The sequence below is a fragment of the Gouania willdenowi genome, chromosome 2 (genome assembly GCF_900634775.1).
Source record: "Gouania willdenowi chromosome 2, fGouWil2.1, whole genome shotgun sequence".
In the NCBI taxonomy this organism is placed as follows: domain Eukaryota; kingdom Metazoa; phylum Chordata; class Actinopteri; order Blenniiformes; family Gobiesocidae; genus Gouania; species Gouania willdenowi.
The window spans coordinates 952,111-968,871 of record NC_041045.1 but is presented as its reverse complement, the minus strand read 5'-3'; the positions used below and the strand labels follow the sequence as shown (position 1 = coordinate 968,871).

At 29.7% G+C, this 16,761-nt stretch overlaps 2 protein-coding genes across 2 annotated transcripts in view; one reads left to right on the top strand and one right to left on the bottom strand.

Moving 5' to 3' along the window:
• Positions 1-16,761, bottom strand: part of mrps9 (mitochondrial ribosomal protein S9) — a 465,929-nt gene that overhangs the window by 435,319 nt on the left and 13,849 nt on the right. The gene's annotated exons all lie outside the window — the stretch shown is intronic.
• On the top strand, positions 16-2,174 carry LOC114478971 (trifunctional purine biosynthetic protein adenosine-3-like). Its single transcript, XM_028472353.1, has 4 exons — positions 16-284; positions 638-730; positions 1,836-1,966; positions 2,040-2,174. Exons 3-4 carry the CDS (start codon positions 1,856-1,858, stop codon positions 2,172-2,174), a joined length of 246 nt encoding a protein of 81 aa, XP_028328154.1. The 5' UTR covers positions 16-284; positions 638-730; positions 1,836-1,855.

The following is a 16,761-nucleotide window of genomic DNA, read 5'->3' as shown; positions in this document are numbered from 1 at the left end:
AGCCACGACGTCGCAGCCACTACGTCGCAACCACTACGTCACAGCCACGCGCCACTGCCACGCGCTGCTGCAATTCCTCCATTTCTCTGTCTGAGTAGAAGAAACGCTGAACAATGTCCAGAACCAAGCAGACCTCCCGTTAGTCCACCGGAGGTAAAGCTTCCAGGAAGCAGCTGTCCACCAAGGCTGCCCGTCAGAGCGCCCCGGCCACCGGCGGAGTAAAGAAGCCTCACCGCTACAGGCCCGGTACCGTGGCTCTGAGAGATCCGTCGCTACTGAAAAATGTAATGAACCCTTGTTATTAGTGTTATTAGTGACATTGTTATCAGTTTTTTTATCCGTTAATTACTCCTACACCGTTTGTCTGACTTTGACAAATAAGCTATAAAAAACAAATCAGAAATTTACCGTGATTTTTTTTTTTTTTTATTCACTTGCTTTTTCTTCAGGAAATGTAAATATTCTAGTTTAAATTATTCTATTTCAGTGTGTGTTTCTACTGTCGTTCTGTTATTTTTGTGTATTTTGTAGGGATGTTGTGTATTTTTCTCTTTTTTTAAAATAATAAATGAACACTATTAAACCCCATATTTCATATTTCTTTTCATTTGTTAATTTTCCTCTTTCTCTCTCACAGGATCTGAACCTGTGTTGGTTCTTAATCTGAAGCAGAATCTGCTGACTGATGGAAACGTCTCCAGTCATGAGGGCGCCGCAGATGGCTGCTCCGGTGTGTTGATGTGTTTTTTTTGCAGCAACTACCAAGTCAAATTCCTTGTTTTGTTCTAAACTGTAACTGGCCAATAAAAGTGATTGATTCTGATTCTGATCTCTGGCACAGGTGGGACTGATAAACACAACTAATATGTCTCAAAAATATTAACAAAAATCATGTTTATCACTGCTTTGAAATATGTTTCTCTGCTAATACTAGAGTTTAATCTGAACAAGTAAACCTCTCATTTATTATCAACCTCCACTTTTTAAAGTCACTTATTTACACTGACTCTTTGTTTACTACAACTACTTTGTTCAGAAGTATTTTATTTAAATTACCTGTGTTACAGCCACTCAAGAAATATTACAAATAAAAAGAGAGAAAAACGTACATAAAACCATCAACACCCTTGATGTAAATCCTTATTTACTGTTTATTAAATAAGGATTAAATACAAGTTTACACATTAACAGTAGTAAAAACTCAATAATAATAATAATGCAGATATATACAACGATCAGGACAACTTACACTATAAGTTTGTGATGTCACAATCAACTTTAATGACCATGTAATGTATGTTATACACACAAGGAACTTGACTTGGTGGACTGTGTTCTCTCTGACATGTAAACATTAAATAATAACAATCCACTAGAAAAAAAAATATAAATGGTAGTTAAATACTAATATGTGCAAAACTAAATAGGATAATATAACTAAATATTAATATAATATTAATGATAATAATAGTGCAGGTGGACATTTAAATGAAAAAGTATTTAATTTATTCATGATTGTATTGGAATTTCAATAATAATTTATGTTAAGTATAACAATTACACAACAAATGCATGTTATATGTCATTGTTTTAATTCCTCTGTAAAACATGTCACAATACAACACGGACACATTCACAGGTGGAAGGATTTAAACAGGTGTGATAAATAAAAAAAATCAGTTCAAAATATGTTCTTCAAAACAGAAAAATAATGTACTTGAGTAGGATCTGTTATTTACTCTTTACACTCTGGACTCATGGCCACCTTAACTATAACTAGTTTTGTAAAATCCAGATGTTTTGCTGTTCATAATTATTTGACTATATTATCCCAGGCACCAAGCTACAGGCGTTGATGGACCAGACCTCCAGTCCATCCAGTTCAGCAGAGATCGTACTGGTCGTCTCCAACAGACCAGGAGTTCAGGGTCTGAAGAGGGCGTCGCTGGCAGACATCCAGACACGGGTAAACACACACCTACCTGTTAGCTGTAGCATCATGTTCTACCTGTGGAACACCATGTGTGATCTCTAACCAGGTGGTGGACCATGAACTGTACGGGAGTCCAGCTGAGTTTGACGCCACCATCGACCGCGTACTGGAGGAGTTTAAGGCGGAGCTTGTTTGTCTGACTGGATTCATGAGGATTCTCAAGAAATGTAACGGTAAATAAACGCAGACACTCACACAAATGGAGAAGTTTAATACTTTATCAGTATCGTCTAAAACTACATTTCCAATATTAATCAACACTGATATATTCATAGACTCCTCCCTCAAACCCTACTTTAGTTCACATTAGATTAATCCAGTGATTCCAAACCTTTTTGCATTGATTTTTTTACATTTATATTTAACAAAGTATTTTGTGAAAAATTTTCAAACGCCTCATAAAAGAGGTAAGTCTATGGTAAGGCATACGGCCATCATTAGACCCTAAAAACTACTGCAAATATAATGCACATACTTAAACTGGGCTAAAAAGGCTATAAGGCACAAAAAATGACAAAAAACAAAAATCATCAAAAATAAAAAGTAAGGCTATAGCAAGGCTTTTTTTTTCAAAAAAATTCCAAAAAAAAAAATTGAGTTAGGACCATCATTAGACCCTAAAAACTACTGCAAATATAATGCACATACTTAAACTGGGCTAAAAAGCCTATAAGGCACAAAAAATGACAAATAACAAAAATCATCAAAAATAAAAAGTAAGGCTATAGCAAGGCTTTTTTTTCAAAAAAATTCCCAAAAAAAAAATTGAGTTAGGACCATCATTAGACCCTAAAAACTACTGCAAATATAATGCACATACTTAAACTGGGCTAAAAAGGCTATAAGGCACAAAAAATGACAAAAAACAAAAATCATCAAAAATAAAAAGTAAGGCTATAGCAAGGCTTTTTTTTCAAAAAAATTCCAAAAAAAAAAATTGAGTTAGGACCATCATTAGACCCTAAAAACTACTGCAAATATAATGCACATACTTAAACTGGGCTAAAAAGGCTATAAGGCACAAAAAATGACAAAAAACAAAAAAATACAAAAATAAAAAGTAAGGCTATAGCAAGGCTTTTTTTTCAAAAAAATTCCAAAAAAAAAAATTGAGTTAGGACCATCATTAGACCCTAAAAACTACTGCAAATATAATGCACATACTTAAACTGGGCTAAAAAGGCTATAAGGCACAAAAAATGACAAAAAACAAAAATCATCAAAAATAAAAAGTAAGGCTATAGCAAGGCTTTTTTTTCAAAAAAATTCCAAAAAAAAAAATTGAGTTAGGACCATCATTAGACCCTAAAAACTACTGCAAATATAATGCACATACTTAAACTGGGCTAAAAAGGCTATAAGGCACAAAAAATGACAAAAAACAAAAATCATCAAAAATAAAAAGTAAGGCTATAGCAAGGCTTTTTTTTCAAAAAAATTCCAAAAAAAAAAATTGAGTTAGGACCATCATTAGACCCTAAAAACTACTGCAAATATAATGCACATACTTAAACTGGGCTAAAAAGGCTATAAGGCACAAAAAATGACAAAAAACAAAAATCATCAAAAATAAAAAGTAAGGCTATAGCAAGGCATTTTTTTCAAAAAAATTCCAAAAAAAAAAATTGAGTTAGGACCATCATTAGACCCTAAAAACTACTGCAAATATAATGCACATACTTAAACTGGGCTAAAAAGGCTATAAGGCACAAAAAATGACAAATAACAAAAATCATCAAAAATAAAAAGTAAGGCTATAGCAAGGCTTTTTTTTCAAAAAAATTCCAAAAAAAAAAATTGAGTTAGGACCATCATTAGACCCTAAAAACTACTGCAAATATAATGCACATACTTAAACTGGGCTAAAAAGCCTATAAGGCACAAAAAATGACAAAAAACAAAAATCACCCAAAATAAAAAGTAAGGCTATAGCAAGGCTTTTTTTTCAAAAAAATTCCAAAAAAAAAAATTGAGTTAGGACCATCATTAGACCCTAAAAACTACTGCAAATATAATGCACATACTTAAACTGGGCTAAAAAGGCTATAAGGCACAAAAAATGACAAAAAACAAAAATCACCCAAAATAAAAAGTAAGGCTATAGCAAGGCTTTTTTTTCAAAAAAATTCCAAAAAAAAAAATTGAGTTAGGACCATCATTAGACCCTAAAAACTACTGCAAATATAATGCACATACTTAAACTGGGCTAAAAAGGCTATAAGGCACAAAAAATGACAAAAAACAAAAATCACCAAAAAAAAAAGTAAGGCTATAGCAAGGCATTTTTTTCAAAAAAATTCCAAAAAAAAAAATTGAGTTAGGACCATCATTAGACCCTAAAAACTACTGCAAATATAATGCACATACTTAAACTGGGCTAAAAAGGCTATAAGGCACAAAAAATGACAAAAAACAAAAATCACCCAAAATAAAAAGTAAGGCTATAGCAAGGCTTTTTTTCAAAAAAATTCCAAAAAAAAAAATTGAGTTAGGACCATCATTAGACCCTAAAAACTACTGCAAATATAATGCACATACTTAAACTGGGCTAAAAAGGCTATAAGGCACAAAAAATGACAAAAAACAAAAATCACCCAAAATAAAAAGTAAGGCTATAGCAAGGCATTTTTTTCAAAAAAATTCCAAAAAAAAAAATTGAGTTAGGACCATCATTAGACCCTAAAAACTACTGCAAATATAATGCACATACTTAAACTGGGCTAAAAAGGCTATAAGGCACAAAAAATGACAAAAAACAAAAATCATCAAAAATAAAAAGTAAGGCTATAGCAAGGCTTTTTTTTCAAAAAAATTCCAAAAAAAAAAAATTGAGTTAGGACCATCATTAGACCCTAAAAACTACTGCAAATATAATGCACATACTTAAACTGGGCTAAAAAGGCTATAAGGCACAAAAAATGACAAAAAACAAAAATCATCCAAAATAAAAAGTAAGGCTATAGCAAGGCTTTTTTTTTCAAAAAAATTCCAAAAAAAAAAATTGAGTTAGGACCATCATTAGACCCTAAAAACTACTGCAAATATAATGCACATACTTAAACTGGGCTAAAAAGGCTATAAGGCACAAAAAATGACAAAAAACAAAAATCACCCAAAATAAAAAGTAAGGCTATAGCAAGGCATTTTTTTCAAAAAAATTCCAAAAAAAAAAATTGAGTTAGGACCATCATTAGACCCTAAAAACTACTGCAAATATAATGCACATACTTAAACTGGGCTAAAAAGGCTATAAGGCACAAAAAATGACAAATAACAAAAATCATCCAAAATAAAAAGTAAGGCTATAGCAAGGCATTTTTTTCAAAAAAATTCCAAAAAAAAAAATTGAGTTAGGACCATCATTAGACCCTAAAAACTACTGCAAATATAATGCACATACTTAAACTGGGCTAAAAAGGCTATAAGGCACAAAAAATGACAAAAAACAAAAATCATCAAAAATAAAAAGTAAGGCTATAGCAAGGCTTTTTTTTCAAAAAAATTCCAAAAAAAAAAATTGAGTTAGGACCATCATTAGACCCTAAAAACTACTGCAAATATAATGCACATACTTAAACTGGGCTAAAAAGGCTATAAGGCACAAAAAATGACAAAAAACAAAAATCATCCAAAATAAAAAGTAAGGCTATAGCAAGGCATTTTTTTCAAAAAAATTCCAAAAAAAAAAATTGAGTTAGGACCATCATTAGACCCTAAAAACTACTGCAAATATAATGCACATACTTAAACTGGGCTAAAAAGGCTATAAGGCACAAAAAATGACAAAAAACAAAAATCATCAAAATAAAAAGTAAGGCTATAGCAAGGCTTTTTTTTCAAAAAAATTCCAAAAAAAAAAATTGAGTTAGGACCATCATTAGACCCTAAAAACTACTGCAAATATAATGCACATACTTAAACTGGGCTAAAAAGGCTATAAGGCACAAAAAATGACAAAAAACAAAAATCATCCAAAATAAAAAGTAAGGCTATAGCAAGGCATTTTTTTTCAAAAAAATTCCAAAAAAAAAAATTGAGTTAGGACCATCATTAGACCCTAAAAACTACTGCAAATATAATGCACATACTTAAACTGGGCTAAAAAGGCTATAAGGCACAAAAAATGACAAAAAACAAAAATCACCCAAAATAAAAAGTAAGGCTATAGCAAGGCATTTTTTTCAAAAAAATTCCAAAAAAAAAAATTGAGTTAGGACCATCATTAGACCCTAAAAACTACTGCAAATATAATGCACATACTTAAACTGGGCTAAAAAGCTATAAGGCACAAAAAATGACAAAAAACAAAAATCACCCAAAATAAAAAGTAAGGCTATAGCAAGGCATTTTTTTCAAAAAAATTCCAAAAAAAAAAATTGAGTTAGGACCATCATTAGACCCTAAAAACTACTGCAAATATAATGCACATACTTAAACTGGGCTAAAAAGGCTATAAGGCACAAAAAATGACAAAAAACAAAAATCATCAAAAATAAAAAGTAAGGCTATAGCAAGGCATTTTTTTTCAAAAAAATTCCAAAAAAAAAAATTGAGTTAGGACCATCATTAGACCCTAAAAACTACTGCAAATATAATGCACATACTTAAACTGGGCTAAAAAGGCTATAAGGCACAAAAAATGACAAAAAACAAAAATCATCCAAAATAAAAAGTAAGGCTATAGCAAGGCATTTTTTTCAAAAAAATTCCAAAAAAAAAAATTGAGTTAGGACCATCATTAGACCCTAAAAACTACTGCAAATATAATGCACATACTTAAACTGGGCTAAAAAGGCTATAAGGCACAAAAAATGACAAAAAACAAAAATCATCCAAAATAAAAAGTAAGGCTATAGCAAGGCATTTTTTTCAAAAAAATTCCAAAAAAAAAAATTGAGTTAGGACCATCATTAGACCCTAAAAACTACTGCAAATATAATGCACATACTTAAACTGGGCTAAAAAGGCTATAAGGCACAAAAAATGACAAAAAACAAAAATCACCCAAAATAAAAAGTAAGGCTATAGCAAGGCTTTTTTTCAAAAAAATTCCAAAAAAAAAAATTGAGTTAGGACCATCATTAGACCCTAAAAACTACTGCAAATATAATGCACATACTTAAACTGGGCTAAAAAGGCTATAAGGCACAAAAAATGACAAAAAACAAAAATCACCCAAAATAAAAAGTAAGGCTATAGCAAGGCATTTTTTTCAAAAAAATTCCAAAAAAAAAAATTGAGTTAGGACCATCATTAGACCCTAAAAACTACTGCAAATATAATGCACATACTTAAACTGGGCTAAAAAGGCTATAAGGCACAAAAAATGACAAAAAACAAAAATCACCAAAATAAAAAGTAAGGCTATAGCAAGGCATTTTTTTTCAAAAAAATTCCAAAAAAAAAAATTGAGTTAGGACCATCATTAGACCCTAAAAACTACTGCAAATATAATGCACATACTTAAACTGGGCTAAAAAGGCTATAAGGCACAAAAAATGACAAAAAACAAAAATCACCAAAATAAAAAGTAAGGCTATAGCAAGGCATTTTTTTCAAAAAAATTCCAAAAAAAAAAATTGAGTTAGGACCATCATTAGACCCTAAAAACTACTGCAAATATAATGCACATACTTAAACTGGGCTAAAAAGGCTATAAGGCACAAAAAATGACAAAAAACAAAAATCACCCAAAATAAAAAGTAAGGCTATAGCAAGGCATTTTTTTCAAAAAAATTCCAAAAAAAAAAATTGAGTTAGGACCATCATTAGACCCTAAAAACTACTGCAAATATAATGCACATACTTAAACTGGGCTAAAAAGGCTATAAGGCACAAAAAATGACAAAAAACAAAAATCACCCAAAATAAAAAGTAAGGCTATAGCAAGGCTTTTTTTTCAAAAAAATTCCAAAAAAAAAAATTGAGTTAGGACCATCATTAGACCCTAAAAACTACTGCAAATATAATGCACATACTTAAACTGGGCTAAAAAGGCTATAAGGCACAAAAAATGACAAAAAACAAAAATCACCCAAAATAAAAAGTAAGGCTATAGCAAGGCATTTTTTTCAAAAAAATTCCAAAAAAAAAAATTGAGTTAGGACCATCATTAGACCCTAAAAACTACTGCAAATATAATGCACATACTTAAACTGGGCTAAAAAGGCTATAAGGCACAAAAAATGACAAAAAACAAAAATCACCCAAAATAAAAAGTAAGGCTATAGCAAGGCATTTTTTTCAAAAAAATTCCAAAAAAAAAAATTGAGTTAGGACCATCATTAGACCCTAAAAACTACTGCAAATATAATGCACATACTTAAACTGGGATAAAAAGGCTATAAGGCACAAAAAATGACAAAAAACAAAAATCATCCAAAATAAAAAGTAAGGCTATAGCAAGGCATTTTTTTCAAAAAAATTCCAAAAAAAAAATTGAGTTAGGACCATCATTAGACCCTAAAAACTACTGCAAATATAATGCACATACTTAAACTGGGCTAAAAAGGCTATAAGGCACAAAAAATGACAAAAAACAAAAATCACCCAAAATAAAAAGTAAGGCTATAGCAAGGCATTTTTTTCAAAAAAATTCCAAAAAAAAAAATTGAGTTAGGACCATCATTAGACCCTAAAAACTACTGCAAATATAATGCACATACTTAAACTGGGCTAAAAAGGCTATAAGGCACAAAAAATGACAAAAAACAAAAATCATCCAAAATAAAAAGTAAGGCTATAGCAAGGCTTTTTTTTCAAAAAAATTCCAAAAAAAAAAATTGAGTTAGGACCATCATTAGACCCTAAAAACTACTGCAAATATAATGCACATACTTAAACTGGGCTAAAAAGGCTATAAGGCACAAAAAATGACAAAAAACAAAAATCACCCAAAATAAAAAGTAAGGCTATAGCAAGGCATTTTTTTTCAAAAAAATTCCAAAAAAAAAAATTGAGTTAGGACCATCATTAGACCCTAAAAACTACTGCAAATATAATGCACATACTTAAACTGGGCTAAAAAGGCTATAAGGCACAAAAAAATGACAAAAAACAAAAATCACCCAAAATAAAAAGTAAGGCTATAGCAAGGCATTTTTTTCAAAAAAATTCCAAAAAAAAAAATTGAGTTAGGACCATCATTAGACCCTAAAAACTACTGCAAATATAATGCACATACTTAAACTGGGCTAAAAAGGCTATAAGGCACAAAAAATGACAAAAAACAAAAATCACCAAAAATAAAAAGTAAGGCTATAGCAAGGCATTTTTTTTCAAAAAAATTCCAAAAAAAAAATTGAGTTAGGACCATCATTAGACCCTAAAAACTACTGCAAATATAATGCACATACTTAAACTGGGCTAAAAAGGCTATAAGGCACAAAAAATGACAAAAAACAAAAATCATCCAAAATAAAAAGTAAGGCTATAGCAAGGCTTTTTTTTCAAAAAAATTCCAAAAAAAAAAATTGAGTTAGGACCATCATTAGACCCTAAAAACTACTGCAAATATAATGCACATACTTAAACTGGGCTAAAAAGGCTATAAGGCACAAAAAATGACAAAAAACAAAAATCATCCAAAATAAAAAGTAAGGCTATAGCAAGGCATTTTTTTCAAAAAAATTCCAAAAAAAAAATTGAGTTAGGACCATCATTAGACCCTAAAAACTACTGCAAATATAATGCACATACTTAAACTGGGCTAAAAAGGCTATAAGGCACAAAAAATGACAAAAAACAAAAATCACCCAAAATAAAAAGTAAGGCTATAGCAAGGCATTTTTTTCAAAAAAATTCCAAAAAAAAAAATTGAGTTAGGACCATCATTAGACCCTAAAAACTACTGCAAATATAATGCACATACTTAAACTGGGCTAAAAAGGCTATAAGGCACAAAAAATGACAAAAAACAAAAATCACCCAAAATAAAAAGTAAGGCTATAGCAAGGCATTTTTTTTCAAAAAAATTCCAAAAAAAAAAATTGAGTTAGGACCATCATTAGACCCTAAAAACTACTGCAAATATAATGCACATACTTAAACTGGGCTAAAAAGGCTATAAGGCACAAAAAATGACAAAAAACAAAAATCACCAAAATAAAAAGTAAGGCTATAGCAAGGCATTTTTTTCAAAAAAATTCCAAAAAAAAAAATTGAGTTAGGACCATCATTAGACCCTAAAAACTACTGCAAATATAATGCACATACTTAAACTGGGCTAAAAAGGCTATAAGGCACAAAAAATGACAAAAAACAAAAATCACCAAAATAAAAAGTAAGGCTATAGCAAGGCATTTTTTTCAAAAAAATTCCAAAAAAAAAAATTGAGTTAGGACCATCATTAGACCCTAAAAACTACTGCAAATATAATGCACATACTTAAACTGGGCTAAAAAGGCTATAAGGCACAAAAAATGACAAAAAACAAAAATCACCCAAAATAAAAAGTAAGGCTATAGCAAGGCATTTTTTTCAAAAAAATTCCAAAAAAAAAAATTGAGTTAGGACCATCATTAGACCCTAAAAACTACTGCAAATATAATGCACATACTTAAACTGGGCTAAAAAGGCTATAAGGCACAAAAAATGACAAAAAACAAAAATCATCCAAAATAAAAAGTAAGGCTATAGCAAGGCATTTTTTTTCAAAAAAATTCCAAAAAAAAAAATTGAGTTAGGACCATCATTAGACCCTAAAAACTACTGCAAATATAATGCACATACTTAAACTGGGCTAAAAAGGCTATAAGGCACAAAAAATGACAAAAAACAAAAATCACCCAAAATAAAAAGTAAGGCTATAGCAAGGCATTTTTTTCAAAAAAATTCCAAAAAAAAAAATTGAGTTAGGACCATCATTAGACCCTAAAAACTACTGCAAATATAATGCACATACTTAAACTGGGCTAAAAAGGCTATAAGGCACAAAAAAAGACAAAAAACAAAAATCATCCAAAATAAAAAGTAAGGCTATAGCAAGGCATTTTTTTCAAAAAAATTCCAAAAAAAAAAATTGAGTTAGGACCATCATTAGACCCTAAAAACTACTGCAAATATAATGCACATACTTAAACTGGGCTAAAAAGGCTATAAGGCACAAAAAATGACAAAAAACAAAAATCATCCAAAATAAAAAGTAAGGCTATAGCAAGGCATTTTTTTCAAAAAAATTCCAAAAAAAATAATTGAGTTAGGACCATCATTAGACCCTAAAAACTACTGCAAATATAATGCACATACTTAAACTGGGCTAAAAAGGCTATAAGGCACAAAAAATGACAAAAAACAAAAATCACCCAAAATAAAAAGTAAGGCTATAGCAAGGCATTTTTTTTCAAAAAAATTCCAAAAAAAAAAATTGAGTTAGGACCATCATTAGACCCTAAAAACTACTGCAAATATAATGCACATACTTAAACTGGGCTAAAAAGGCTATAAGGCACAAAAAAATGACAAAAAACAAAAATCACCAAAATAAAAAGTAAGGCTATAGCAAGGCATTTTTTTCAAAAAAATTCCAAAAAAAAAAATTGAGTTAGGACCATCATTAGACCCTAAAAACTACTGCAAATATAATGCACATACTTAAACTGGGCTAAAAAGGCTATAAGGCACAAAAAATGACAAATAACAAAAATCATCAAAAATAAAAAGTAAGGCTATAGCAAGGCATTTTTTTTCAAAAAAATTCCAAAAAAAAAAATTGAGTTAGGACCATCATTAGACCCTAAAAACTACTGCAAATATAATGCACATACTTAAACTGGGCTAAAAAGGCTATAAGGCACAAAAAATGACAAAAAACAAAAATCACCCAAAATAAAAAGTAAGGCTATAGCAAGGCATTTTTTTTCAAAAAAATTCCAAAAAAAAAAATTGAGTTAGGACCATCATTAGACCCTAAAAACTACTGCAAATATAATGCACATACTTAAACTGGGCTAAAAAGGCTATAAGGCACAAAAAATGACAAAAAACAAAAATCACCCAAAATAAAAAGTAAGGCTATAGCAAGGCATTTTTTTCAAAAAAATTCCAAAAAAAAAAATTGAGTTAGGACCATCATTAGACCCTAAAAACTACTGCAAATATAATGCACATACTTAAACTGGGCTAAAAAGGCTATAAGGCACAAAAAATGACAAAAAACAAAAATCACCCAAAATAAAAAGTAAGGCTATAGCAAGGCATTTTTTTTCAAAAAAATTCCAAAAAAAAAAATTGAGTTAGGACCATCATTAGACCCTAAAAACTACTGCAAATATAATGCACATACTTAAACTGGGCTAAAAAGGCTATAAGGCACAAAAAATGACAAAAAACAAAAACCACCAAAAAAAAAAGTAAGGCTATAGCAAGGCATTTTTTTCAAAAAAATTCCAAAAAAAAAAATTGAGTTAGGACCATCATTAGACCCTAAAAACTACTGCAAATATAATGCACATACTTAAACTGGGCTAAAAAGGCTATAAGGCACAAAAAAAGACAAAAAACAAAAATCACCCAAAATAAAAAGTAAGGCTATAGCAAGGCATTTTTTTCAAAAAAATTCCAAAAAAAAAAATTGAGTTAGGACCATCATTAGACCCTAAAAACTACTGCAAATATAATGCACATACTTAAACTGGGCTAAAAAGGCTATAAGGCACAAAAAATGACAAAAAACAAAAATCACCCAAAATAAAAAGTAAGGCTATAGCAAGGCATTTTTTTCAAAAAAATTCCAAAAAAAAAAATTGAGTTAGGACCATCATTAGACCCTAAAAACTACTGCAAATATAATGCACATACTTAAACTGGGCTAAAAAGGCTATAAGGCACAAAAAATGACAAAAAACAAAAATCACCCAAAATAAAAAGTAAGGCTATAGCAAGGCATTTTTTTCAAAAAAATTCCAAAAAAAAAAATTGAGTTAGGACCATCATTAGACCCTAAAAACTACTGCAAATATAATGCACATACTTAAACTGGGCTAAAAAGGCTATAAGGCACAAAAAATGACAAAAAACAAAAATCACCAAAATAAAAAGTAAGGCTATAGCAAGGCATTTTTTTCAAAAAAATTCCAAAAAAAAAAATTGAGTTAGGACCATCATTAGACCCTAAAAACTACTGCAAATATAATGCACATACTTAAACTGGGCTAAAAAGGCTATAAGGCACAAAAAATGACAAAAAACAAAAATCACCCAAAATAAAAAGTAAGGCTATAGCAAGGCATTTTTTTCAAAAAAATTCCCAAAAAAAAAATTGAGTTAGGACCATCATTAGACCCTAAAAACTACTGCAAATATAATGCACATACTTAAACTGGGCTAAAAAGGCTATAAGGCACAAAAAATGACAAAAACAAAAATCACCCAAAATAAAAAGTAAGGCTATAGCAAGGCATTTTTTTCAAAAAAATTCCAAAAAAAAAAATTGAGTTAGGACCATCATTAGACCCTAAAAACTACTGCAAATATAATGCACATACTTAAACTGGGCTAAAAAGGCTATAAGGCACAAAAAATGACAAAAAACAAAAATCATCCAAAATAAAAAGTAAGGCTATAGCAAGGCATTTTTTTCAAAAAAATTCCAAAAAAAAAAATTGAGTTAGGACCATCATTAGACCCTAAAAACTACTGCAAATATAATGCACATACTTAAACTGGGCTAAAAAGGCTATAAGGCACAAAAAATGACAAAAAACAAAAATCACCCAAAATAAAAAGTAAGGCTATAGCAAGGCATTTTTTTCAAAAAAATTCCAAAAAAAAAATTGAGTTAGGACCATCATTAGACCCTAAAAACTACTGCAAATATAATGCACATACTTAAACTGGGCTAAAAAGGCTATAAGGCACAAAAAATGACAAAAAACAAAAATCATCAAAAATAAAAAGTAAGGCTATAGCAAGGCTTTTTTTTCAAAAAAATTCCAAAAAAAAAATTGAGTTAGGACCATCATTAGACCCTAAAAACTACTGCAAATATAATGCACATACTTAAACTGGGCTAAAAAGGCTATAAGGCACAAAAAATGACAAAAAACAAAAATCATCAAAAAATAAAAAGTAAGGCTATAGCAAGGCATTTTTTTTCAAAAAAATTCCCAAAAAAAAAATTGAGTTAGGACCATCATTAGACCCTAAAAACTACTGCAAATATAATGCACATACTTAAACTGGGCTAAAAAGGCTATAAGGCACAAAAAATGACAAAAAACAAAAATCACTCAAAATAAAAAGTAAGACATTTTTTTCAAAAAAATTCCAAAAAAAAAATTGAGTTAGGACCATCATTAGACCCTAAAAACTACTGCAAATATAATGCACATACTTAAACTGGGCTAAAAAGGCTATAAGGCACAAAAAATGACAAAAAACAAAAATCATCAAAAATAAAAAGTAAGGCTATAGCAAGGCATTTTTTTCAAAAAAATTCCCAAAAAAAAAAATTGAGTTAGGACCATCATTAGACCCTAAAAACTACTGCAAATATAATGCACATACTTAAACTGGGCTAAAAAGGCTATAAGGCACAAAAAATGACAAAAAACAAAAATCATCCAAAATAAAAAGTAAGGCTATAGCAAGGCATTTTTTTTCAAAAAAATTCCAAAAAAAAAAATTGAGTTAGGACCATCATTAGACCCTAAAAACTACTGCAAATATAATGCACATACTTAAACTGGGCTAAAAAGGCTATAAGGCACAAAAAATGACAAAAAACAAAAATCATCAAAAATAAAAAGTAAGGCTATAGCAAGGCTTTTTTTTCAAAAAAATTCCAAAAAAAAAATTGAGTTAGGACCATCATTAGACCCTAAAAACTACTGCAAATATAATGCACATACTTAAACTGGGCTAAAAAGGCTATAAGGCACAAAAAATGACAAAAACAAAAATCACCCAAAATAAAAAGTAAGGCTATAGCAAGGCATTTTTTTTCAAAAAAATTCCCAAAAAAAAAATTGAGTTAGGACCATCATTAGACCCTAAAAACTACTGCAAATATAATGCACATACTTAAACTGGGCTAAAAAGGCTATAAGGCACAAAAAATGACAAAAAACAAAAATCATCAAAAATAAAAAGTAAGGCTATAGCAAGGCTTTTTTTTCAAAAAAATTCCAAAAAAAAAAATTGAGTTAGGACCATCATTAGACCCTAAAAACTACTGCAAATATAATGCACATACTTAAACTGGGCTAAAAAGCCTATAAGGCACAAAAAATGACAAAAAACAAAAATCACCCAAAATAAAAAGTAAGGCTATAGCAAGGCATTTTTTTTCAAAAAATTCCCAAAAAAAAAATTGAGTTAGGACCATCATTAGACCCTAAAAACTACTGCAAATATAATGCACATACTTAAACTGGGCTAAAAAGCTATAAGGCACAAAAAATGACAAAAAACAAAAATCATCAAAAATAAAAAGTAAGGCTATAGCAAGGCATTTTTTTTCAAAAAATTCCCAAAAAAAAAATTGAGTTAGGACCATCATTAGACCCTAAAAACTACTGCAAATATAATGCACATACTTAAACTGGGCTAAAAAGGCTATAAGGCACAAAAAATGACAAAAAACAAAAATCACCTAAAATAAAAAGTAAGGCTATAGCAAGGCTTTTTTTTCAAAAAAATTCCCAAAAAAAAAATTGAGTTAGGACCATCATTAGACCCTAAAAACTACTGCAAATATAATGCACATACTTAAACTGGGCTAAAAAGCCTATAAGGCACAAAAAATGACAAAAAACTAAAATCATCAAAAATAAAAAGTAAGGCTATAGCAAGGCTTTTTTTTCAAAAAAATTCCAAAAAAAAAATTGAGTTAGGACCATCATTAGACCCTAAAAACTACTGCAAATATAATGCACATACTTAAACTGGGCTAAAAAGGCTATAAGGCACAAAAAATGACAAATAACAAAAATCATCAAAAATAAAAAGTAAGGCTATAGCAAGGCTTTTTTTTCAAAAAAATTCCCAAAAAAAAAATTGAGTTAGGACCATCATTAGACCCTAAAAACTACTGCAAATATAATGCACATACTTAAACTGGGCTAAAAAGGCTATAAGGCACAAAAAATGACAAAAAACAAAATCAACCAAAATAAAAAGTAAGGCTATAGCAAGGCTTTTTTTTCAAAAAAATTCCAAAAAAAAAATTGAGTTAGGACCATCATTAGACCCTAAAAACTACTGCAAATATAATGCACATACTTAAACTGGGCTAAAAAGCCTATAAGGCACAAAAAATGACAAAAAACAAAAATCATCAAAAATAAAAAGTAAGGCTATAGCAAGGCATTTTTTTCAAAAAAATTCCCAAAAAAAAAAATTGAGTTAGGACCATCATTAGACCCTAAAAACTACTGCAAATATAATGCACATACTTAAACTGGGCTAAAAAGGCTATAAGGCACAAAAATTAAAAAATAACAAAAATCATCAAAAATAAAAAGTAAGGCTATAGCAAGGCTTTTTTTTCAAAAAATTCCACAAAAAAAAAATTGAGTTAGGACCATCATTAGACCCTAAAAACTACTGCAAATATAATGCACATACTTAAACTGGGCTAAAAAGCCTATAAGGCACAAAAAATGACAAATAACAAAAATCACCCAAAATAAAAAGTAAGGCTATAGCAAGGCATTTTTTTTCAAAAAAATTCCCAAAAAAAAAAATTTAGTTATACCATCATTAGACCCTAAAAACTACTGCAAATATAATGCACATACTTAAACTGGGCTAAAAAGGTATAAGGCACA

Excerpts from the sequence above, each read along its gene's own strand:
- LOC114478971 (XM_028472353.1), top strand. The coding sequence starts at position 1,856 with ATGGACCAGACCTCCAGTCCATCCAGTTCAGCAGAGATCGTACTGGTC. Across the intron at positions 1,967-2,039 it reads TGGCAGACATCCAGACACGG|GTGGTGGACCATGAACTGTA; the intron begins GTAAACACACAC and ends ATCTCTAACCAG.